A 27,843-nucleotide genomic window follows, 5' to 3' on the forward strand; every position below is an offset into this window, starting at 1 on the left:
TTGGCCTGTGAATGCCTGTAATTTAATTTGAACTAGTATCAATATACCAGATACTGTTGTTTTTGAAACATGTGAGGAGTCCTACTAAGCATAGCATGATATTTTTTTTAGCGGAACTAAAGTAATCAAAGGAACTTTTTGTTGTTGTCTGAAACTAGCAACCTAACTCACTCACCCTCGGGTGTGTGCCAAGGACAACGTGCTTAAACCTTAATTGGATATACAAACTTAAATTAAAATGAAATGAGCCAGCATCTAGCCAGTGCTTCCACCCATCAATAGGTTCATGCAAGGCAATCGGTAGCAGAAATTCTGACTTAGTCATATCTATTCAGTCAGTAAGTAGCCTTGCCCTTCATTTCATTTTATTTAATAAATATATAATATATCTATTTTTGTGCTTATATCCAATTAAGGTTCAAGCAAGCTGTCCTGTGCTCACACCTCAGTTTTCTGGGCTGTTTGTTCAGAACAGTGGGTTAGTGGTTAGCGGGAGAGAAGTCGGTAAATTGGTCTTACACCTACCCATCGAGTCATTAAACTGGCTCTGGGAGTGAGCCGGTACCGGGAATACATTCCGTTACATATTAGGTAGGGGTGACTATTTCGGTCAGTTTTACTATTGCAATAATATTGCGATAGTTAAACTACTTTTGTGATAGTATTGCAATAGTGATAGTACTATTTCAATAGTATTGCAATAGTATTGCAATAGTATTGTGAATTGTTAAATCGCTTGATAACAGTAATATAAATAGATATCTCGCAAAACTATTTACTTCAATCTTCCAATATATACATGTATATGTATGTATGTATGTATGTATGTATGTATGTATGCGTGTATGTATGTATGTATGTATGTGTGTGTGTATGTATGTGTTTGTGTAAATGTACGTGCGTCTGTACGTATGTTTGTGTTTGTGTGTATGTCTGTGTTTGTACTCAATTATTTGTAATATCACAAGGTAATGAAATGATATTTAATAAGTTTATAATATAAAGACCCAACATTGTTGCTGTTATGCTTATTTTCTATGGTGTCTATTGTTTTTGCAGAAAGATCAACATATTATTAGACTATTTAATTATGGTTTCTAAGGTTTCTGCAGAAAAATTTAATTTTTATGGTTTCCAATATTTGTGTAGAAAAATTAACTTGACCACGTGTTTTGAATTTAATTGCGATCACTGGGCAGTGACAATATCGCCGGCTGTTGAAAACACTATCTGAAGGCACCGACGTAGTAGGGACGCAAAGGTACTTCTTTGCAACGATGGATAACGATCAATATCTATGATTATTTTTACTCCACAAGATCAAAGGATTTCACTATGCATACTATCGAAACTATCGATAGTGGAGCAAACAATTGCGATAGTTATCGATAGTTGAATTAACTATCGATGCATTGCTGTCGAGACACAGGCTATCGCAATATATCGATAGTTCGATGTATTGTTACACCACTACTACTAGGCTTATAGCCAACGGCTTAACCAGTACTCCACCGAAGCCGGTTTTTCTCTTCAGCGAGAGATCAGTTATTATGTAGCTCTGCCCTCTGTTATATATGCATAACTTCAAATACTGTTTTCCTTCGTTTGTAGACTGCGGTGGAGTACTGACCAGTGAGTCTGGGAATTTCGCCAGTCCCAACTGGCCCCGGAACTACGCTCACCACTTGAATTGCTCCTGGCAGATCCGGGTCCCGCGATACAAGGTAAGATGGCCTCGTATTATAATCGTTGTATTATAATTGTGTTCACACGCACTTTCCAGACCGAAGCGTGAGGCGAATTAAATTACAAGTTAATTAATATAGCCCCGTGGACATTACTGGGTGAAGAGCTTAAACAAAAATCGTCAGCAATGGACCAATGGGGCTGTTCCCGAGTCCAGATCGATGGCCACTAACAAGATTGTCTGCTAATTAAAGTCAAACTGTCAAACGCGTGGCATCGCTCATCCATTGCACCAGAGGCTTATTTCTACAAAAACAATTTGTGCATTCCTACAGCTGATTTGTTAAACCTAATACAGGCAATACATTTGGAAATAAGATAACATACACTTACATATGTTTCGGGGCCAAAACACAGGGCTGTGATGTATTGTCGCTGTGCTTTCATGAATATGCATTTTGTTCCCTTGGCTTTATGGAAATAATTAGTATATCGTTCATTGTATTGTGGTTTGTAGGGTATTAACATAAACATAAAAAACAAGTGTTATTTGATAGGATTCGAACCTACTGTAATGACAATCCAAGGCGTTAACCGCTTGGACATCGGGATTGCCACAACAATGGAAGACCAATTTAACGTAGTTAAAGCCGTACACCCTAGTTCCATCCAGCGAAAATAAATTATAATTTGGTTAATCTACAAACCAGTAACACACTTAGATCACGTTTTTATCAAATGGAGTGAAAAATCAGGTTTTATATCGATAAATATCATGGGAATCCCCATGTCCCAATTGCTTGAAATAATTTTGAAAGTTAGTATTCTGATGTCACCGGTAGATGTCGCTCGAAGCACAACAATGCCTACGTCACGACAAATTTCACAGACTTGGGGTGCGTTTCTTTCACCTCTCCTGGACATGTTCCAACTGTTCTGTCCTGGTTGTACCCCCTCTCCAGATATCGTAAGACTTAGCAAAATTATTGGTTTTAAGGTTTTGTAACGTTTTGTATTGAGACACTTACTTGTCTGAACTTTATTGTTACTGAAAATGTTCACGAACTGTGAAGAAAAATCTCACAAATGAACAACAACAAATCGGGTGTTGATTGCGCGAACCGTGCACGAGAAAACAAACCGAACCAAAATGATAACGGTCACGTGATATACCAACGTCTGTGACATTGAAATGGAGATATCCCCTCTAAAAATAGATTAGACCTTGTCTGCTCAACGGTTTTTTCTCAGACGTGCGTGCGATTTTATGAAATACGAAAAATGCATTTTGTGGTATTACAAAAACCAGGATTACCAAAAAACATTTCAGGTGAATGGAAATGTATATTCTAAATAATAAACGGTAAGTAAAGTGCAATTTTATTTGTGAAAAAATGGGTTTAATAGCGAAAAACAACGCCATAAAGGTTAACAACTAGCCGTAACTAGGGTGTGTCCCTTTAACAATATGTACTGTCAGAACAGGGAATTTATTTAATCTTTGCGTGATTTCTCAATATATGTTAAAGTTATTTAATAAACACAAGCACATGCCGTACACGCAAGTATTTTGATTTCATTTCATTTCAACTTATTTTCGTGCTTATATCCAATTAAGGTTCAAGCATGCTGTCCTAGGCACACACCTCAGCTATCTGGGCTGTCTGTCCAGGACAGTGGGTTAGTTGTTAATTGTTAGTGGTTTGTGAGAGAGAAGAGGGTGTAGTGGCCTTACACCTAAAACTCGTTATGGGCGAGAGCCGGTACCGGGCTACGAACCCTGTACCTACCAGCCTTATGTCTGATGGATTAACCACGACACCACCGAGGCCGGTTAAATATTTTGAAGGGAATATTCTTTCATGTTGTACTACTAGTATTTTGAGGTAGGGTATTTTGTTTGAGGTGGAGTAAAAAGTATCTTTTTTGTTTAATAACACCACTAGATCACATTGATTTGTTAATCATCAAACATTTGGTAATTTTGACATTTAGTCTTAGAGAGGAAACCCGCTACATTTTTCCATTAGTAGCAAGGGATCTTTTATATGCACCATCTCACATACAGGATAGTACATGCCACGACCTTTGATATACTAGTCGTGGTGCGCTTGCTCGAACGAGAAATAGCCCAATGGGCCCATCGACAGGGATCGATCCTAAACCGATCGCACATCAGGCGAGCGCTTTACCACTGGTAAAAAATTACTGTAAAAAATGACCATATGTTTGACATCCAATAGCCGATGATTAATACATCAATGTGCTCAAGTGGTGTCGTTAAACAAAACAAACTTTATGTCAATGATTTTTTATAATCTGAACGACAATCAATATTAACGTATTAACAATCATATATCTCCCCAAATTAAAAATCGCGTTAAAAATACAACTGCCTCCCTCCACCCCCAGTCGCTGTAATCTTCTGACGCCTTTAGGAGTTTCGCTTATAAGAGGACTGCCACTTCAGAACATGATACATCCTTCCTTCTGTTTACGATGACTACCACTCCCAAGGCTGGTTTTGACAAATCTAAACGAACACAAGACAAGAGTTCCATGAATTCATACGAAGACAGTTGTGATGCCATGCACTCATGCATCGCTATCCTATGTCATCTCGTAGACGCGTAGGTATCCTCATAACAAAAGTTAAGCAACAACCAATTAACTTTGAAAATGAAGTATCATTTGAAAATTTTGTTAAACATTTTAACTGTATTCTCATAGTATACATGTACATGTACTTCATTTCCCTAGTTAAATGTTTGCTTCTTTTTTTGTGATTTTTGTATGTCTTTTTATTTGTGTGTGTACTGAACGTGTAGGCCTATTTTATTCACTCCATTGGTCTGACTTTAAAAAAACACAAAAAAATTAAATAAATAAATACATTGTAAATAAATAATGAAAATTTCTAATATTTTTTTTTTCCTAGGTAATTTTGTTCACCTTTGTCCACTTTGACCTTGGCCGACAGACGAGGAACCCTTGCGATGACGCCAATGATAAACTGGTCATCGAGGAACTCACCACACATGGACTCGTCCGATTCTGCGCTGCGCTGCACCTCGGCGGTTACGTCAGCCAGGCCAACAACGTCACCATGCAGTTCGTCACCAATGCGCAGCACGATGCGCAGGGATTCAGAATAACATACAAATCAGGTAATGTTTAGACTGTGGAATCCCTGTCTTAGGGAGGACTCTGATTAAGTAAAATGTTGTTCCCACGACAGGCGTACTTGATAAATTGTCTGATGAAAGCACGCCAGAAATTAACCATACCCATACTACCGGCATCAATCGGTGATCAATCGGCGTTAAGGCTGATAGACACTGAGTTCTCATCTTAGTACAGGTTCTCACTCAGAGTGCCCCTGAGGGGATTCGAACCACTGATGCTCAGTAAGAGCTAATAGGAAAATACTCACTAGCTACTGCCAGTAGGAGCACTTTATACCAACACTAGTATATTAATGCCAATGGCTTCACCATTAAGCCACCGAGGGCAGGATGGGTACTTTGTTTATACATACACACAATACACTAACTATTAACCACTGACATAGATAGTGAAGAGGATATTGCACTTGCTTGGTGAAGCTGACAAGTATATATGTATACTGGTTCCATGTATACTTGTCAGCTTGACAAGGTGTCTGAAATGTATGTACAGAACCATGGTAGTCGAAAATACTTCATGTTATATCCGAAAGTAGCTCTGCGTCCAAGCTACAAAGTTGATCATGATTTCGATTTGGTGTCTGGATACAGTGTTGGAGAATACTCCTGTCTGGATCAAATCATATTTGGTGCCCCAAAGCGTGTCAGCCAGTGTTGCTCCGTTCCACCAATGTTTTGACCTGGCTTGTTTCGTTGTACTGGTATGATTATCCCAAATAAAATCCCATAGGCGACCATGTTAACGTTTGTGTTTAAAAACACTATATGCAATATATCAATCAAACTATGACCCATAAATATCAGTACTACAACCCCTACCTGAAAGTATTAACTGAAGAAAATAGTACCTTTCATGGTTCATTTTCGGTATAACCAGATGTTTTTACAACACCCCTAGTTTCGCACAAAATGTGAGTACATTATGTACATGTACCCCATACAAGCACAAGACTACTAGACACAGTGGTACTAGATGAAATAAGAGTGCATACATTTTTTTGCCTAGATGAAACCTTTTTTTTTTTTACAACCAACACACTCACTTTTATAACCAAACACAGGACTTCTGGCGTTAACTTCTCTATCAAAGGTCTGGTGCACTTCGAACTCAGCCGGAAATTATTTGGTTTAGGGCTACCTACCGAAGGCAAGACCATTGCTTTATTAATTGTAAGAGCTAGGTTTCATATAGAAGCTTTACTGCATTGTCGTGTGTGGGATCTAATTTGGAGAATGTCCTCTCACAGATGGAATTGACAGACCGCATGTATATGTTCTTAAGCACTGCCAAATCAATAGACAGGATATAAAACAAACTCTTTTGTTTTCCAATAGCCAATGACTAATATATCAATGTGCTCTAGTGGTGTCGTTAAACAAAATAAACGTTAACTTTACATTTAACTTTGCTTAACGTTGTACATTATATCTTATTTGACAGACTGGCCGTGCCACGCCCTGCTGATCGAGGATAACGGCGAGTTCGCGTCTCCCGGCTGGCCCGCACAGTACCCCGCCAACTCGGACTGTCTGTGGACGATCCACGCCCCACACGACGCTAGGGTTCACCTCCGCTTCACCAGCATCGACCTCGAGCCGCACGGCGTCGGCCACTGCAGCGAGCGATATGACGCCATCGAGGTCTACGACGGCGACTCACCCGTGGCGCCCGTTCTCAAACGATTCTGCGGTTCCGAGGTAGCCCAGTCCGTGACGTCATCGTACAACATACTGTTGATAAAGTTCACCTCCGACAGCCGCGTAGAGAGAACAGGCTTCCATGCCACCTACATGTTCGTGTACAGGCTAACCACAACGACGACGACGACGAAAGCGCCGACGACGACGGCGAAAGCAAGGGAAGATTATTCTCATATACAGGCGAGCAGCGATTTGATCCAAAAAGCGCTGACTGCAATGTTCTTCGAACCAGCGCCGGAGTACCCCGACGGTAATATATTCAGTACGAAGCCTTATACAGTGCTGTCAGCAACTACCACGACGTATATAGTCAATGTTAAACACGGTAAGATATAATATGTCAGTAACTTGTTGTTTGTATTGCTTTTTTTTTCTATTGGAGACGAAACATTGAATTACAGGACATAGGAGTCGAAAGTCGTTCAAAGATATCAACAACTGGGAAGGGACCAGTTATATATAGTGTATATTAATTCGCTTTTCAAATGTGGAGACCAATGATTAATCTTTAGGTGTGTGTGGGGGGGGGGGGGGGAGAGAAAGTAAGCCCCTCCCCCGCCACTTTCAACACTTTTGTAGGAATATGTATAGATGCATACCGAGAGGGGGTAGTGATAGGAATGTGTTCTGATATTCCAGAATACATCTAAAAGCAAACAGATTTTATCAAAATATACCCTAAAACTTCCTGCAGGATGTGTTTCCCAATTTTAAAATCAAAACAGACATAATTTACTTCAAAAATAATTGAGTATTTCTTTCATTTGAAAAAAATAATTACTCATTATTTTATTTAGTAATTGTTATTTTTACTGATTACTAATATTTATTATTTGCTATTAACTATCATTTCAGATGACATCGACGGGACGGGGAATGGAGTAGATAAGACCAACAATTACTATAACAACGGGGTGTTCATCAAAACCATGTGGATCCTCGTCGTGTCGCTTCTAGTTCTACTTATCCTCGTGGTCCTCGTTCTAGCGCTCGTCTGCAGATACTACAGGTGGGTATGCTTGTCTTGTGTCGGCAAGTATATATGTGTGCGGCGTTGCCATCACATCAACTAAGGGCGCATTGTTTACAGTTAATCTTCTGTATTAAACAAACACCAACACATTATACCGTTTGTGATCAGAACAGCGTGCTTGAATCTTAGAGGTGGGATGAAGGAAATGTTTTATTTAACGACGTACTCAACACATTTTATGTACGGTTATATAGCGTTGGATTAATGGTTAAGGACCACACAGATATTGAGAGAGGAAACCCGCTGTCACGACTCATGGGCTACTCTTTTCGATTTGCAGCTAGGAATATTTTATATGCACCATCCCATAGACAGGATAGCACATACCACGGCCTTTGATATACCAGTCGTGATGCACTGGCTGGAATGACAAATATCCCAATGGACTCACCGACGAGGATTGATCCCAGACCGACTGCGCCTCAAGCGAACGCTTTACCACTGGGCTACGTCCCGCTGCCTAAAGGTGGGATGAAGGCCATGCAATCACTGAGTTAAACAAATTGTTTAAAAAATAATAATAATAATAAAAAAATAAAAATAAAATAAAATAAAATAATAATTTTAAAAACTCACACCTCCACACCTCCAGCTTAAAACATTATACTATTCTAAACCGTTAACACTTTAAAGTTTCTGCTTGTTTATTTATTTTCTTATTTTTGCAGAAGGCGGATACCAAAAAGAAGAAATGTACCCAATTTTCCATTTACAGAAGAAAATCTATCTTTATATGAAAAGAAAAAGTAAGTTGTCAAATTTTTGAATTGTAGTGTTTGCAGACCAAACCGATTTTGACGTGGAGTACCATATATCTATATTGACCATGCAAAACTACACTTTAGTCAGGATGTGTATAAGTAGAGTTGACTGATAAACACTGATGACTGTAACAGCAAACTTTGTAAACTGATAAAATAGTAAGACTGACAGAGAACAAATTAGCCACAATTAGAAATGATTACAGATTATGGTATCATAATAAGATAGTTGTGTCTATATCTATCTATCCATCCATCCATCCATCCATCCACCTCTATCTATCTATCTATCTATATCTATATCTATATCTATATCTATATCTATCAATCTATATATATCTATATGCAGCTCAGCACTCACTCAAAGTGTGATGGATCAGTCCCTCTGGATGGGGTCATTCTATACTCCCGTCCTGACAACGTACCACAAATTAGTATATTAAAGTTAGTTAACGTTTGATTTATTTAACGACACCAGTATAGCACATTGATCAGCTATTGGATGTCAAACATTTGGTCATTTTGATAGTCATAGAGCAAACACGCTACATGTTTCCATTAGTAGCAAGGGATCTTTTATATGCACAATCCCACAGACAGGATAGTACATACCACGGCCTTTAATATACCAGTCGTGATGTACTGGCTGGAACGAGACATAGCGCAATGAGTCCACCGACGGGGATTGATCCTAGACCGACCACGTATCAGGCGTGCGCTTTACCACTGGGCCACATCGAACCCCAATTAGTATATTAAAGGCCGTGGTATATTCTGTCCTGTCTGAACAAAGGTGCATACATACTTAATGAAATAGTTCCTGTGGATGAAATGCACAAGGTATATGTTTAACATCAATGAAGGCCATACTATTTGGTGCACAGGAACGTTTGTTTGCAAGTATAGTACACATGGAACGTGTTCCTATTTATGCTAACCTCACATTGAGTTACACATAAAACTCTATGTACACATTAATGTCTGATGCTGAATTTTCTTCTATTATTCAGCGCCGTGGACGTCGAGAGTGAAGACCACGACTGTCTTGATACAGTAGTCAGGTAAACATTCTCAATTTAATCCACTCTTTTTTGGGGCGGGATGTAACTCACAGGTAAAACACTTGCTTCAGGTGCCATGGGATGCAGCATAAGTGTAAGAGACAGGGGGCGGGGGGGGGGGGGGCATGTGCTCGAGCAAAATCTAAAATTCGGGCAAAAATTATAGAGATATTCGGGGGAAATGTGCTAAGCTGATATCTTTTTACCATGTATTTCCATCATTCTACACTCAAAATTAATTGCAATCCATGTAAAAATGCGTATAGTTGTTTGGTAGTAATGCAAATATGAATAAATGTTATCCAGATTCGGGCATTTTCGTTTAATTCGGGCAAAAATCACCCTCCCCCCTCCCTACAAAAATGAGAGCCCGTACGCCTATGGGATGCAGGACCGATTCTTATAGTTGCATTTAGTTTTTTGCACACCCTCGTTTCTACCTGTGTTCCACAACTGGTAACATTAAAGGCCGAGGTATTCAGTTCAAGCGTTTTCATTATGTTGCGCAAAGTAAGTATATTGTACGTAACTGGATCCCCACTTTCCCCACACGCACCTACACACTGACAACTAACTCCTCACCCTCTTCTCCGTGTCTGTGTGCTACATGGATAGACCCGTACCAGGATGATCTGCTGAATGTATCAGTGCTACATATTATCAAACGTTGACATCACTGGACTAAATACTCGTTTATCGCCCAGGAGCGGATGCAGAAGTTTTTCAGGGCCGAGGTGCAATGCTTAAAAATAGCACCTACAATATTACACTAATTAAATATAGCAATACTCCCACAAAACACCAAGCCCATGAATATATTACATGTTCTCTGGACACCAAACACAAATACATGTTTTCTATTTATATTCGAATTAAAATTCGAAGGGTGAGTGCGCACCCATATCCCTTGATTAAAGAGTGCTCTGGTGCGTCATCGTACAGACATTCCTTTCGTTCTTTCAGTGAACCGGATTTTGATTTAGTCCTTGACCCTGATATCGCCTTCTCCAATCCGCTGTACGAGCAACGGTATCCGAATAGCGTGGAGGACAACGACGCCAGTCATCTGAGTCATGGTTGAGAAAAGTGCCTGCTAGTGTGATGTTTTCTTACTGCGGTTCTAGATAACACGACACCAGGTGCGGCTTAGGACGAAATTGTACCAGCCTTGTGTGATGTTCTCTTCCTGCAGTTCTAGATAAGACAATACCAGATCCGGCTTAGGGTGAAATTGTACCAGCTTTGTGTGATGTTTTCTTACTGCATTTCTAGACAACAAGACACCAGATACGGTTTGGGATGAAAGTGTTCCAGCCGTGTTCGTGTTGTTCTTGCAAAATGTTCGGTGTAATGAGAAAATCATATGATGGCGGATGAGGTTTCTGCACATTGGAGATACCATATGTTCAAACAGTTCGAGAATTGGTTTTCCAAAACAGCAAATCGCATAACGAGGGGCTATGGGATACCATTCACCCTAACTCTGGAGATTATAGATTGTCCATACAGAACCTCATTTGTAAGGGCAATTAATGTCATTGTCACCGGATATACCAAGGCTATCTCTGATATACCAAGTACCTTATGTATCACGAGTATCAGAGTGCAAGGAGTATTAAAGGTACAATGTGGCCTCATTTTATGCGACCCGTCTATAAGAAAACCAGGCCAAAGTGACCAACAGGAATTCATGCATAATGTCATCAAAATAATTTAACACAAACATTACGTAAACAATACTAAGCAATTTCTTTATTTTCTGCTTACTACGAATATTCCGAATACAATCACTAATTTTTAATTAACGTTTTGCTAAAACAAAGGCAGAAATGATTTGAAATCTTTATTATTGAAACAGAACAAAACCCTTTGACATATCAAGGATGAACTAGTACGCCTGAGATTGTAGCTTTAACAAACAAAACATTTGTCTAGTTGTAGCATGAGTCATTTCGAAAAGTGCAAATTTCACTGTAGAGGATGTTGTTTCAGATTTATATAATGTTTGTGAATTTCAGAGTTTCAGAAGGTATTGGAATTCGTATTATATATTATGTCATGGAAGACATGCCTTATGCTTCACAAATTCCAAAAGTGAAAGAGGTATTACGGCTGTTAATATATTGTCACACATGTATTATATTAAATGTATATATTTTATATGTATATATCAAACTGTTAACGTAATGCTTTTATAGTTCCAGAATGCATTGAAACAACATAAACCCTGAAATAATGTATCTGAATGTATCAACAAAAAGTAATGACATTCGAAATCTATTAATAGTACGACACTAGTAATCAAGCAGTGTAAAATAGTTTCGGCTATTACAGTTAAGTTACACATTACATACATCATGCTTCAATTATTAATAAACATTATCACAGACTCTACAGGGAGATAATGAGTTAAACATTTATAAACTGTTACTGATCTGTCTGAGGCGAAAACCACGTGAGAACTAACATTGCCAGTGTCTCACAGTGCCGTAACGCTTTAAACGTGTTTTATATTACTAAGTTTGGCAATTTCGATGTGGTTTTCCGTCCTTGTGTTTGTGCTAGCTTCATATCCAAGTACACGTATGCGAACTAGAAAAAGGTATATTCCTCGGGAACTAGGGTATGTGACTTTAACACTTAGTCTATAAAGTGTTATTGTTAAAGTAGCAAATTGTCTGGAAGATCATTCGTAAGCGATGGCTTGTACATCAAAACTTCTGACGTCCACGGAACTGCTGGAACCCCGTCTGTGAACTCACTATGGAAAAATGCATAATATTAAAAAGATCCCTTGCTGCTAGTGAAAAAAGGTAGTGGGTTTGCTCTAAGACTATATACAGTATTTCAGAATTATCAAGTGTTTCACATCCAGTAGTCGATGCTTAATAAATCAATATGCTTTATTGGTTTCGTTAAGCAAACCAAACATTAACGTAAACATCTGCAAAGTCAACGCCAGTAGCGGGCACTTCACGCCATATCCATTGCTTCGTTTAGAACCTGAGGATGCGTAATGAGTGGGGCTAATGAAGTTGGCTTTTTTTAGTTATAAATAACCAATTACGTCATCAGTATGAGCAAGTTACTATCAGTGTGTTCTTGTTTTTGTTTTTTAAATTTGTATATACTGAACTAGTATGTATGTCAGAAATATTTCTATATTTGTATGAACTGAACCATTGTTTTAAATAAAACTGCCTTTAGGGGTGAGATATTTCAAAGAATAACTATTGACTACGGTGAAATAACCTTCACAGAACACCATCAGTGGGGAAAGAACCTTTACAGAACACAAAATATCACCTGTGCTGACAGAACTTTCAGACAATATAATATTACCAGTGGTGAGAGCATCTTCAGAGAACATGTTATCGCCATTGGCGACCTTCAGAGAACATACTTTTGCCATTAGCGACCTTCATAGAACATGTTATCGCCATTGGCGACCTTCAGAAAACATACGTTTGCCATTAGCGACCTTCAGAGAAGATGCTATCGTCAGTTGTGAGGGAACCCTTGGAGAGCATATTTTGACCAGTGGGGAAAAAACTATACAAAACATGTTATCGTCAGAGGTGGAGTAAAGAAAATTTTGAGAACATATTATTGGCAGAGAACATTTAAATAACATATAGGTCTGTTTTTAGACGTGTAGAATATACAATCGCCAGTGGTGTGAGATTTAAGAGACAATTATCACCACTAGTCATAGAGTGAAAAGAACGTATTATCACCAGTGGTGAGAGAAGTGTAAGGAATATACCATCTCATTTCAAGTATACTGAATTTAATGCATGCTAAGGGCTGTGCCAGTACTGATCACGTGGGTAGGCGGAAGACGCTTGCTATTATTATTGTATATCTCATTTGTCTGCTGCAATGTTTTCTCTTAATATATGGTTTTAAAAAACAAATCATTTTGTGACGGGTATTCCTGAATAATTGCCTCTCGCTTTCCTTGTATCATCAATTCTGGAACAACGCTAATTTGGGTGAACGGCGTATATATATATATATGCATATTGCTTGAATCATTTGTTTCAGACCAATACTAATGCAGCGGAGACTGTTAACATTGTTACTTCTGTCATTAACAGTCCGAGAAATATGAGCTGAAGTGTCGCACGCTTAAGCTGCCGCTGTCACAATGATGGAGGGCATAGTAATTGATGTGATTTAGCTGTTCTGCAGTTCGGTAAATACTATGCCAGACGACAGTTTTTAGTGGAGTGTTTAGTGTAACGTGTTTGAAGACTGAAATACCTTTGCGGTTATTTGGGTGTCATGAATAATGCCAGTTTCTTTAGACATACATGCAAGAGTCATTGGACGTCCTGGGGAGGACAAATATGTTGGTTGATCTTTAAAACCCACACTAAACTTCTTTATTTAATAAAATATTTACAAACTTTGAATACAGACATCATTTATTAATGTCTCTCCTTATGGATACCACAAAAAAAAAAAACCTACATAAGACATTCCTTAAGCTAGCCATCCATTCATAGGTGATCCGTGATCAGTATTCGCGTCCGCGAGAAATCGTTTAGGTATCACTACACAGTTGACTTCCGGGTGAGAGTTCATTGATGACGGTCCACTATAGTTCCTAATTGTGACATATGTTGTGGGTCACATATTCACTTCTAGGAATTGACGGGCTGTGGTATGTACTACCCTGTCTGTGGGATGTGCATATAAAAGATCCCTTTCTGCTAATCGAAAAGAGTAGCCCATGAAGTGTCGACAGAGGGTTTCCTTACTCAATGTATATGTGGTCCTTAACCATATGTCCGACGCCAAATAACCGTAAATAAAATGTGTTGAGTGCGTCGTTAAATAAAAACATTTCCTTCCTTCCTTTTCTAGGAATTGAGGAAGAATTAAAACAATTTGTATGTTTAATGGTAAGCCTTCTGGCTGTATTTTGCCTATGTCATTTTGTAATATTGTGCATTGACGTTTTGGGATTTGGGTGTATAGCGGAAGAGTGAATCTGTTAATGAACCACCTGTTCGGACCGGTACTACAGCCAGATGCGGTTATATAGCAGGAAAATCAGACGGAAATGTTCTCAAGTTTGGAGTAAAAATAAATGCTTTAATGTATATTCGCAATGGTGTACGTTGTTAGTGCCAACGAGAACCCGTTCTATTGGCAGTCTTCATTTGAAGTTGGGCAATTTAACATGGATTTCAATAGCAGATGACATCTGTGTAGTGAGACCTTACATGGGAAAACGTTGCGAAGCATCCATTGGTTCGCTTCGTGTCCGTGTCCCTGTCCGCGAGGAATTGCTCTGTGGGCGAGGAATCGGTCTGTGGGCGAGGAGTCGCTCTGTGGGCGAGGAGTCACTCCGTGGACGAGGAATCGCTCTGTGGGCGAGGAATTGCTATGTGGCCGAGGAATCGGCCTGTGGGCGAGGAATTGCTCTATGGACGAGGAATCGCTCTGTGGGCGAGGAATTACTCTGTGGGCGAGGAATCGCTCTGTGGGAGAGGAATCGGTCTGTGGGCGAGGAGTCACTCCGTGGACGAGGAATCGCTCTGTGGGCGAGGAATTGCTCTATGGCCGAGGACTCGGCCTGTGGGCGAGGAATCGCTCTATGGACGAGGAATCGCTCTGTGGGCGAGGAATTACTCTGTGGGCGAAGAATCGTTCTGTGGGCGAGGAATTGCTCTGTGGGCGAGGAATCGGTCTGTGGACGATTTTTCACTGACACGGATGCGTTATTTTGAAGTTTGCAATGCAATCAATGACAGTGGGACATTGTTTGTTTTTAATCCAAGGAGAAAAACAGGGTTTTTTTTCACGTATTTCAAAACGTATTTATGGATGTTCAATTCACGCATACACGGACACAGATTACTCATCACGTATGAATGGATGGCTAGCTTAAAGCGGTTACGGATAGCATACAAATATAATAATTTTACATACAAGCTTAAGAATGTGTACAGAAAGGTAATATTTAATTTATGTTCATTCTTACATCGAAATAAGGTTGTAGCACGCTGTTGTAGGCAGGACTCTGTGATCTTATTCTAGTGTCTTGCACGTTCCAGCAAAGAACGCAATGGTGTGTGAGAGAAACTGTGTCAACTAGAAAATTACAATTTAGATAACTGCAGAGATGGTAGCTCGAGTTACCACTAGCCCTCCCTTATTGATATGTTGTAAGGGAAGGCTAGAGAGAACTGTATGTAATACTTCGGCAATCGTTGATGACCAAATGGTAGCCAGCTACTGTCTAAAATACACGTTTCCTAAATGTAATATCAGAAAGCTTTAGTTTGATTATTCTAGAGTCTAGTCATGACATTAAACTTACATATTGTTAACCAGTACCAACGTGTCACGTGGGCACACACTTTACTCTACGTCACTACAAGAAAGTACAGCGCAAGTTCGTTTCGCATAGAGGGGTCGGGTTTCTTCGTGTAGCGTTGGTACTGGTTAACAACATGTAAGTTTAATGTCATGACTGGGCTCGAGAATAATCAAACTAAAGCTCTGTGGCATCAGATTTATGAAAACATTTGTATTTTAGACACAGTAGCTGGCTACGATTTGGTCGTCGACGATTGCCAGAGTATTACACAGTCCTTTCTAGCCCCTACAACATATGAATAAAGGGTGTGTGTGTGTGCTAGAGGTGACTCGAGCTACAGAGATGGATGCCATTAAATCCACCTTAGAAAAGTGGTAATCACAATAAACATTGATTAAAGAACATTCTGCCAGCAATTGCTTGATTGAAAACACAAGCGAAACAACACAATGACTGTTCTGTTTTCACGTCGACTGTACAAACATGAAATAAGACGAAATTAATTAATTAAAAGATGTCCTTTGTTGTATAGATATCTCGTCTGATACTGCTCAGTTTAAAGGTGCATGGCCTATTTTATTTAAAATTGACTGAAGTTCTGGGATCGGTTTCGATGGCACAGTGATTAATTAAGCTGTAGGCGGGGAGTTTGAGTAGGTTAGGGTGTTATAGTCAACCACTGTATAAAACATATAGCAATCAAAGGCGGGATTTGGGTTGGATAGGATGGTAATTGTCATAGCCAGCTGTTCGTGTGTCCCTTATGCATAGGAATTTAATTAAAAACGCTACCTGAATGTTGTTCATGGAGGGTCGTTATAATTACGTTAGATAACCTGCATAATATATTATAGATTAGATGACACCCTCATTTAAAGGTTCATTAAGTTGGTAAAAGTAAACACGTTTTACTGTTGGTCTGGCTGTGATTTGTGAGCTAATACAAAGACAAACAACTGATAATTATTTTAAAAACATTTGGGGGGGGGGGGGAGGTGCTGAAGCTAACTGGGTGAGAAAGCGGCACCTCATAGCATGTATTTCCCCCATTGTCATAGTCCATCCTCTATCATTTGATAGCGCATTAAAACGACCTATTCTTTGTACAACAACGTACACCAATTATTTCTTTCAAAATGTTGGTTTCTTGCTTCTTGCTTGTTCATTTGTAGCCGTATCAACTTTAATTAGTCCCATACAAATTCGTCTGGCACTCCACAATGAAAAGGTTTCAAATATTATTTGAAAACAAGTACTAGTATACATATGATCTGAACACTGGCATTACCAAGGGCACCGTAAGGCCATTGCCACAATCACACCTTTTTTTCCTACCATCTTTTATATTTTCTGATCGCTCCATAATATGTAAAAGCGGGCATTAATAGACTTGTAAACAGAGTCGGTGCCCTCCCCCCACCCAAAATGGGTTCCCTTAATATAAAATACAATGATTCTGAATGGCCAGACATGACGAGTTAGTATAGTGTCTTTCTGAAAGGTAATTTCAACCAATAATAATACCATGGAAATTTTGACGCGCTAAACAGTCACATCAAGACCCAGCTTTGAGATAATACAAACATTAGGACCACCAAGACAGGGGCGTAGCGTGATCTGGACCGGGGTGGGGTGGGGGGGGGGGGTCGAATATGAACCAAGTGGACCCTTTTTCTATTTTGTTTTTGCATATGTATAAACCTGTATGTTTTAGTTCTCGAAAGCGGACAATTTACTAATTTTCGGACGACCCCCCCCCCCTCCCCGTCCCCTAGCCTACGCCCCTGCAAGACCTCACTGGGTGTATAGAGACGAATATTCTAAGCAAAACAATATTTAAAGTTCAACGAGAATGATTGTATATTAGGATCATATATCTTTAAATCTGCCTTATTGAAAATGTTGTTGCTATAAATAAAATAGTGTGTATCAACGTATCTGTTGATGTATGCCAATTAAAGGTACGGGTCACTGATATTATAATTACCGCTCTATCCCCTTCCTCGAGTTGGCAAATTAGTTTAGATCTTGACATAGCTTTGTAGTTTTGTAAATGGGGAAATATTATTTTGATCATATCGTTTTGAATACGTTTAAAAAAAAAAAAAAAAATATTATTACCTTTTATCTATTCATATTTTACTACACACAACTACACTTTAATAACAACTACCTCTGCGCAACTTTGTGTGGAGCTTTTAATTTTATATACGTATACAATTAATTTATCGTTCTTGTCGTTTTTTCACGTGTTCGAAGTGTGTATCTGTGAAACTGGATACATTATCGAAAACTCTTGTCATGGATTCTAGATATATACTTGTACTAGTATTTGTAGGTTGTAACATGTTTTGTAACGACCAACCGACGTCTCAGCGTGGACAAAATAAAATATTTTAATATATCTAGACTTCTTTGTGTTGTTTGTACTAATCAATTTCTGCTTTAATTAACAACTGCAATATGAGCTTTAATTAAATATAAGTACATACTTTACTCGACCCAGTGGACCCAATGGTTCGTGAATGGTTCGTATTGGCTCCAAAAACCATTAAAAATGTGGATAATGCAGGAAAGAATCCAAGCTGTAAAAGGGTTAATGAATGAGTGTTTAGTAGCTAATTAATTGATTTCGTTGAGATTGTGACTTTTTTCATCATATTATTACGACATCATTTCTAACAAATTTTATTTGTGCACCACTTTTCAATACACGTCATTGGAAACCGTTTGAATTCATGAAATCCTGTACGTTTAACTTTTGGTGAATAGTATAGATTTAGCCTGATATTACTCAAATCAGCTTAATTGTGAAAAAGTGAAGGATATTGCTAACAACACCTCAGCACATTATTTATTCAATGGCATATAAATCTCTAGAACATAGAACTGCGATCCTTAACATGGTCTAATATTAAAAAAAAGAAAAAGAAAAAAAAGAATCCAGCAGCTTTTACCGATTAGGAGCGGGACGTATACCAGTGGTAAAGCGCTCGCTTAATGCACAGTCGGTCTGGGATCAATCCCCGTCGGTGGACCCTATTTTTCGCTCTAACCAATGCACCACGACTGGTATATCAAGGGCCGTGGTAGGTGCTATTTTGTCGATGTGGTGGTACATATAAAAGATGCCTTGCCACTAATGAAAAAATTTAGCGGGTTTCCTCTCTAAGACTATATGTCAAAATTACCAAGTGTTTTGACATCCAATAGCCGATGATTAATAAATCGATGTGCTCTAGTGGTGTCGTTAAAGAAAACAAACGTCTACCGATTAATAAATTTTGGTATTTATGTGTGTAGCAGTATTGCTATAAAGTGCTGCTTCTACTAGCAGTCACATAGGCAGGGTAGCATATAGTAGTCGTGGAACTGTTATTAGAAAGGGCGACAACTTAGTAGGGTCTCGTAAAGTAATCTACCCTGCGACCGATCGAATCTCAGACAAAAGCTCTACCACTGAGCTAGACCCGTTTCACTTTACCTTTTTTCAGTTTGATTTGTGCATGTTTAAATGTAACTATTGGTGAGTAGCATATTAATGTAGACATTTCGATCGGTCATTTGCCTATTTTATCTCGAGTTTCAAATTAAATATCCAGCATTAGTCGAACATGTCAGAAAACTGGATTGATGGACTTTTAAATAAAATAATTAGACCTAATGAGAAATATTATTGATCAAAACCATCATCTGCTGAGATGTATTCGATAAAACAAATATCATATTAGTGGGGTGTTTTTTCAGCAGACAGTGCGGTGTATCTTGTGTGACGTCAAACATTCTACAACATCAAGTTTTAATGATCGTTAATTAGTTGTGACGAATGAAGGCAGGTAGGTGCGAATGTGAAAAAAGACACAGGTGCTTATTATATACACTGAACATCAAAACAAACGCAAATTAGTGTTAAAAAGTTTGTTTTGTTTAACGACAGCACTAGAGCACATTGATTGTCGAACATTTGGTTATTCTGACTCGTAGTCATCAGAGGAAACCGCTACATTTTTCCTAATGCAGCAAGGGATTTTTATATGCACTTTCCCACAGACAGGAAAGCACATACCACGGCCTTTGACTAGTTGTGGTGCACTGGTTGGAACGAGAAAAAACCCAGTCAGTTGAATGAATCACCGAGGTGGATGTATTTTCTATTTGAAAATATATACCATAAACACACAGGGTACCGGATATAGCATCCCATACACATAGTCTGATTATCAACTGGAATTGCTGGGCATTTCGAAGGGCGCACCCCCTAAGAACTCATCTCTTGGATCCGCACCTGAAGGGCATGAGAAGATGCATTCATTATCGTTAGACAAGAAAGAAAGAAAACAACAACAACATTTGCATAGGTGTCAGATGCATGGGGTGGGTGGCTGGGGATGGCAGAGGAAGATTATTCATCCCTCATTTGGAAGACAAAATAATATATAACTGCCAGCCTCCCCATGTTGGCATCATCCGACGCCTATGGCTTGGTGAAAAATGTTTTTTTTTATACACGTGCAAAATTAAACTATTTTATCTTCCTATAGGATATTATTTATTGTCTTCTCAAAATAATCGTTTCCTCCCCCCCCCCCCTCTCTCTCTCTCTCTCTCTCTCTCTCTCTCTCTCTCTCTCTCTCTCTCTCTCTCTCTCTCTCTCTCTCTCTCTCTCTGCAGTTGTTACCAAAAGAAGTTTTTTTTTATATTAGTTAAATCCTCTCTTTAATGAAAACTTTGAGGAAATCACGTCTTGGACACTTGATGGCTCAGGCAAGACATTGTACACGGTGACAGAAACGTGCTTCATAACAGTCTGCTCAGAAGAAGCACATTAAAAACAGTGTTTCTGGTGACGACATTAATGGAATTAACATTTGAATTACACTCGCTGTATCACAAATCACGTTTTGGTGGGGTTTTTATTATTACTCTTGTGATTGGCAGAAGCTCTCTCGCCGAGGCCCAATAGGTCGAGGGATCGATTCTCCTCAAGTACATTATTTTTCATCCAGTGCTCCATTAAGCCTAGTGGTATGAAAGTCCGTCATTTTGGATGCCATGTCCAAGGTGAGTGTATATAAACGCTTCCGTATAAATAAAAAGTGTATCTAAATGCGTAACTAGAAAACTGTCACGTTAAAACATTTCTCTGGAAAATGTAACGAAAACGTCAAAAACATCTATAGAACAACTGTATTTGATCATAAGCGTACAAGACGGGGGTACAGTCTTAGAGAAAATACTCAAATTCGGGCCCAAAAACAAGAAGAGAAGACAGACACACTCGACCAAATGAGCTGGCCTGAACACTTTTCACTAAGTATTTCCATCATTCTACCCACAATATCCATGTAATCCAAGTGAAAATGCGTTGCGATTCATTTCCAGCCCTATATAGCTGTTAGGCAACAGTCCTAATAATGGGCACTTTTGTTTAATTTGGGCAAAAATCAGCTTGCCCCCTACAAAAATAGAAACCCGTACGCCTATGGTATTGATTACGTTTCAACATTCTCAATGTTTAAAATCGTGTTCTAATTCCTGTAGCGCCTCGTCACTTTGTAACTTTACAATTTACAATTTTAATTATTATCAACCCAGTCGATATTGACTGCATTTATAGTATTTACATTTTAACTCAAATCTAAATCAATATATTTGACAACACAATAAGACGCAATCGACACCACATTGTAGTAAACAGAAGAAAAACAAACATTATTACCTAATTTTGAACCCAAATAAACGTTAACCGGAACCGGGGCTGATTAGGTTCAGTTGTGAGACCTCTAGACGTATAAATGAGAGTTGACGCTGATCTTTTGCCTAAAGTAGTGTTCTAATTATAGCTATTTGAACTAAGGCAAAGTGAATCTAGATCTAAATCAAGCCACGATCGTATACGTTTCGCTGTTTTTAATCTACGGTAATTGCCAACGCGAAACGTTCATTTGTCAACGCCACGCGACGGTGCCGCCAAATATGTCGGAGGAAATTAATTATCCTGATGGACATCTTTAGTTGCCTTTGATTTCGAATGGAATTCTTTTAGCCATTTTCATCATGTGTTCTGTAGCAGGAAGCACATTGTATTTAAATGGTTTTATAAAGTCGCGGACTCTTTAGATAAGATTAACTTTTCTTTTAAGCTCCGTTTAGTTCTAATAAAGACAAGTCGGTGCATAGCACTCGAGGAATTTTTTAAAGCTGCAATCTAATGCAATATAATTTACTAATGCAAAATACAAACACACTAATCATTTTAATAAACTTGTGTGCTATCGCTATCAAGGATTTTCAACACAAAATAAGGCAATAACACTCCCCACCCCATCACATTTCTGAGTGAAAGTTTGTTTTGTTTAATGACATCAATAGAGCACATCGAATTATTAATTATCGGTATTAGATATCAACCATTTGATAATTTTAACATATGGTCTTAGCGAGAAAACCCGCTACATTTTACCATTAGTAGCACCATCCCCCAGACAGGATAACACATACCACGGCTTTGATATGCCAGTCGTGGTGTATTGTGTGGAGCGAGAGATAGCACTTATGAGTTTTACATTTGATACATAATAGATGGAGAATACAACGTGACTGGCCATGCATTAGGTACCATTTATCTTTTTACGAGTTTTCAAAATGTATCTAACGACCAAAAGCGAGCTGTAAAATAAATGGTAGGCCAGTATCTAAGGATATGAGTTTAATAGTCGATTTCTTCAATATCCACATGAAACAACGTTAACAAATTAAACGTCTCTTCCTTATAAACTTTTACATCACAAGGCAATCAAGTTTGGCTTATTTCAATGATGACCTATGGTTTTGGCGTCCGCGTCATCACTGTGAAGCAGCCAATCGGATGTCTTTAAATCAATACCACACGTATGTTGGACATCGCGCGTGTAATACCACAAATATCAAATTCACTTTCTCTCAGACAGGACAGGTCCACAGGATATATCTGCTAGCTAATACAGTGGGTTTTCATCACTTTCTCACACACAGGATAGGTCCACAGGATATATCTGCTAGCTAATACAGTGGGTTTTCATCGATCGCCAACTATAACAGAACATAATGAGTTAATCCAGATGAGTTGATCCTATAACCCGTCATACCCCATTCAAGTAGTTCAGTGCCACTCATTGATGTAACCAGGATCTTATGTTGGGGGGTGGCGGTCGTATCCAAACAAGCTCCACCCTAGCATAGGTCCTGTTATGAAAGTAAGACAAAGTAAGATAGACTAAGGTGTGGGGGGGGGGGGGGGGGGGGGGGGGGGGGGGGAGATGTGATAGTTCGAACCGGTCTGGCTTCTAAGGTAGTGATTCTAAAAGTACTTAAAAAAAAATTGTTTTAACGACACCACTAGAGCACATTGATTTATTAATCGTCGGCTACTGGATGTCAAAAATGTGGTCATTCTGACAATCTTAGAGAGGAAACCCGCTACATGTTTTCATCAGTGGCAAGAGATATTTTATATGCACCATCCCACAGACAGGGTAGCACATATCACGGCCTTTGATATACCAGTCGTGGTGCACTGGCTGGAACGAGAAATAGCTCAATGGGCCCACTGACGGGGATCGATCCTAGACCAACCGCACATCAGGCAAATCAAACCTCTCTTTTTTAAACTATTAAATGTTACACACACATACACGCACAGTGTGGGTTGCTTCCCCCCCCCCCCCCCCCCCCCCCCCCCCCCCCCCCCCCCCCCCCCCCCCCCCCCCCCCCCCCCCCCCCCCCCCCCCCCCCCCCCCCCCCCCCCCCCCCCCCCCCCCCCAAGTTTAAATCCTGGCTACTCCACTGCCATCAGGCGACCGTTTTAACACTGAGCTACGTCCCGGCACTTCTAAAAGTACAAAGTAATATATACTGAACAACGAAAGTTTAGCAAATATCTTTTACGACGTCTAAATTTGCCATAGTTGAATAAACTTAAAAGAAAATCAGGTTCTGCTGTGTTAAGGCAAAGGTTGATGAGTTTATGTTGTTTGTAAATGGTAAACATTTCAAATGTGAATACTAATTAATAAAAATAGGTTAATTTATGAATGATATGCTATTTCTTTTAACATTAGCTAAACTTTCGTTGTTGAGTATATATAAACTACTTTCAGACGCGCGCAAGATGTAAGTAACCCAAACGTGGTAGTGACATAAATGTCGTTCCTCTTTCCTCTTTTATTTCAGATTCTTTTTTTCATCAAAATGATGGTCGATAACCGACAGAGAGACGGATCCCGACAGAGAGACGGGTGTCAAGACGAAACCTGTCAAACACTTGTCTTGTTAGCGACTTTTCACGTGACTCGCGTATTTACCAACGTGGAACTGTTTGCGGACTTCATTCAAGCAGATACTATTAGGTGGGGGGAAAAATCTATCAAGAGATTTGCATGAAGTTACTAAAGACGCGAAGCCTTTAACGCTATGCGGTTATGAAGAAAAAATGTAAATAAATACGTTTCTTCCATTAGTGGTATTAACTCGGTTCAAGTGGCCAGACGATCTTGGTTAAACTCTAAAAAGAAGTCTCATTTCCGGTTTCTCCCTTAAAGCAGATACCACTGAGAAAAACCCTTCAAAAACTCTTCAGATGTTTTCATGATTTCATTCATAAAGATGAAATCATTGGACGTCATTTTGTGGATTTATAAAATAGCTTCTTGTTGAAATGTATTTACCCAGTTGAAGCGGTCAATCTGTATTGATTTAATATTTAAAATGCCTGTACTTTTCCCAATTGTTTCGTTTTGTTTTGTTTTTTAATTATATTGAAAAAAACCCCAAACAAATCTGCTGCTAATGTTTGTTTAATATATAGATCACCCTCTGTCGCTATTTTGTGAGGAGGGGCGGGATTTAGCTCAGTCGGTTGAGTGCTCGCTTGCGGTGCTTGCGTCGCAGGATCGTAACACCTCCGTGGATCCATTCAACTGATTGTTTTTTTATAGTTCCAATCAGTGGACCATAACTGGTCAAAGGCCGTGGTATGTGTTTTCCGGTCTGTGGGAAAGTGCATATAAAAGATCCCATGTTGCATTAGGAAAAATACCCCCGCCTGTTACCAACTACAGTTGGACTGCTGGTGCTCCCTTGCACCCGCCAGTGCAGGCGGTCCCTCCTTCACCCACCCCAACACTTTCCTGTCCTGGACGGAGGAACCGGCCGAGGCCGGTACTTGTGCCCAGGACAGGCGTGCGCTACAACAGCTTGCTCTGAATGTGCACGTTAAACAATTTCCCAATTCCCAATTAGGAAAAATGTAGTGGGTTTCTTCTGACGACTACATGTCAGAATTACCAAATATTTGACATTCAATAGCCGATCGAGAAATGTTACCTGGACATTGGGGACTACGCAGTGTTTTTAGCAATCTACTGGTCTAAATAAGGCATTCGTAATTCACACGAAACATATCGGAATGTTTTCAAATTATTTTTAAATCACTGGCAGGTTTCTGCAAGTAAGGTTTTGATTGGTGGACATGAGCTCCAACTGGCTGGTGTTAGATCCACATGTAATAGTGGAGCTAATTTTAATTAGATTGTGTAACCTATAGACTACTAAACTAAACGGGAGTCAAATATGGTTAATAGAATTCATTATTTCTCAATCTCTCGGGATGGTATGCATTTTTTCTTTCTTTTCTTTTCTTTGTTTGTTATTTTTGTTTTTTGTGGGGTTTTTTGCACCACTTTGCTTTGTGTTGGTTTTCTAGGGTGGGTTTTTTTTTTTTTGCGTGGTTTGTTAATTTTGGTTCTTTGTTTTTAATTTGAGGGGTGGGGTGGGATGGATGTATGTGATTTATTAGATAGTTTGTTACATACCACTATTCGTGAATAGACATTAAATAAAAACAACTGTAAAACAAAACCCCAAACGCCCCCCCCCCCCACGAAAAAATCCCCCCAAAATCATATTAGCTATATGCAAATTACATTTAGCTTGCAAATCCAATTAATCGTAGCTATTCAAAATACAAGCGCTTCCTAATACGCCGCAGTTCCTAATATTCGCATTAATTGACCGTTATAATGCCCAACAACGACCGAAATGTCACATTATGTTCACTGTTTACTGAGATGGCCTAGGCTATGTGCTTTAATCAGACAGAGATCGGAATAAATCTATAGCAGACAATTTCCTAGTTATGCTTCCGACATTTTGTTTGTCGACTCCCTTGCGGTCCGTGTTTAAGATATGACGACTGACAAGTCAAGAAACCAACCTGAATATTCCAATTACTGGTCTCTGGTCAGCGGCTGCAGCATGTCTAACTTATGGTAATTGGCACATTTGGTCTGGTGTTATAAAGGAAAGCCGCGCGGAGGAACCATATCTGAATTGGGGTGGGGGAGAAGCCAAATATTTATAATATATAGAGTAGCACCAAATAAAAAAATTAACAACGTACATTTTTACCCCCGCCCCCAACACCCCCACCCCGTACCTACGAGCCTGGTATATGCAGTTCACTAACACATTGAAAGAGTGAGAAATAACCAGAGTACTCTGCCGTTTGAGAGTTAGACTGACATTTGGATGGTTATTTATTTATTTTTGAGACAGTCAAGACCATTGTACAAGCATCACGTTCGAACCGAATTATAGGGCGATGTCACTTCTCTCTCAAACTTTGAGAGGGCGAAGCTTTTGACAGCATGGATACTTGATTTGCTTTCATAATAATAAAATAAATACAAGATATACATGTGTATTAACCCGTTATTATTATATCATTTCGACATCTTTATTTCTATGTTGAATTTATTCATTATGAGAAAGTCCGTTTGAAACTAGTCTCCAATAAATAACGTGTAATCCATGAAAACGTAATACATTAAAATTGAAAATAATTACAGACAGACCTTTGGTTTTAAGCACAACATATGTTCCACTATTAAATCCGTGTTTGATAATTTAAATTAGAAGTACTTACATTTTATTATTTTAATATTCATTTTTGTACATCTGAAGTGGTTCTGGTCATCCAGGCTTTTGTAATACCCCAATATGCATTTTTTAATATTCTAAAAACGCACGTTCGTCTGAGAAGTAAACATCGAGACGAGCTCTAGTTATTTTTGACGGTATTTCCCCGTTTAAACATCACAGACTTTAGTTTTTTTCTTATAACCTTATTCAGATGTGTTGCATGTTTGTCCATTTTCACGGGTTGAAACGGGTCTGCGCCTTTAAAACCCTTCTGGCTCCAGCCAGTGCACAACGACTGGTACATCAAAGGCCGTGGTATGTGCTATCCTGTCTATGTGATGGTGCATATAAAAGATCCCTTGCTTCTAATCGAAAAGAGTAGCCCATGAAGTGGCGACAGCAGGTTTCATCTCTCAATATCTGTGTGGTCCTTAACCATATATCCGACGCCCAATCTGAGTAAAATGAGCTCTACTGGGTCTAGCCAGTAGATCTAACAGCATTGCGTGGACTGCCATGTCCAGGTGACATTTCATCTATAAATAACAATTTAAATATCGACCAATTACATTTCGCCTTTAATAGCGTTATTCGGGAGCATACAAATTCTAAAAATATCGGGTGAGACTATTTATGCAATAGGCGAACTTGGTCTATTTCAACATTGAAAAAACAGGGGAAAAGTGCAGTAATAAACTTTGGATTGTATACTAGTATAAACAGATTTTATGGCTATACCATCACGATTTTTTTTTTCGTCTTGAAACGAATTTTATATAAAATTTTATATTGCAATTAGTTTCCGGCATACTTCGTAATTCACCCGAATCATTTCGTATACCCTCGGCATCATCCCGAATGTTTTCAAATTCAAATTGGCATGATTTTGCAAGTAAGGTTTTGATTGGTCGAATGGAAGGTCAACTGGACATGAGTTCCAATGGGCTGCTGTTAGATCCACATGTAATAGTGGAGCTAATTTTAATTAGATTGTCCGACGCCATATAACCGTAAATAAAATGTGTTGAGTGCGTCGTTATATAAACCATTTCCTTTCCTTTCCTTTAACACCCAAACGAATACTGAAAATCCATCCTCTATATATTGCAAAACAAATCCAGTG

At 39.1% G+C, this 27,843-nt stretch overlaps 1 protein-coding gene across 1 annotated transcript in view; it reads left to right on the plus strand.

The window, feature by feature from the left end:
- LOC121382619 overlaps positions 1-13,845 on the plus strand; it is a 47,783-nt gene extending 33,938 nt beyond the window's left edge. The window contains exons 7-13 of the mRNA XM_041512142.1: positions 1,612-1,724; positions 4,625-4,853; positions 6,313-6,897; positions 7,428-7,581; positions 8,274-8,351; positions 9,377-9,427; positions 10,391-13,845. Coding sequence (XP_041368076.1) covers positions 1,612-1,724; positions 4,625-4,853; positions 6,313-6,897; positions 7,428-7,581; positions 8,274-8,351; positions 9,377-9,427; positions 10,391-10,508 — 1,328 coding nt within the window. The 3' untranslated portion in view covers positions 10,509-13,845. The remainder of the gene's footprint in view (positions 1-1,611; positions 1,725-4,624; positions 4,854-6,312; positions 6,898-7,427; positions 7,582-8,273; positions 8,352-9,376; positions 9,428-10,390) is intronic.
- Positions 13,846-27,843: the final 13,998 nt, after the last annotated feature.

This window comes from Gigantopelta aegis, chromosome 10 (assembly GCF_016097555.1).
Source record: "Gigantopelta aegis isolate Gae_Host chromosome 10, Gae_host_genome, whole genome shotgun sequence".
NCBI lineage: Eukaryota > Metazoa > Mollusca > Gastropoda > Neomphalida > Peltospiridae > Gigantopelta > Gigantopelta aegis.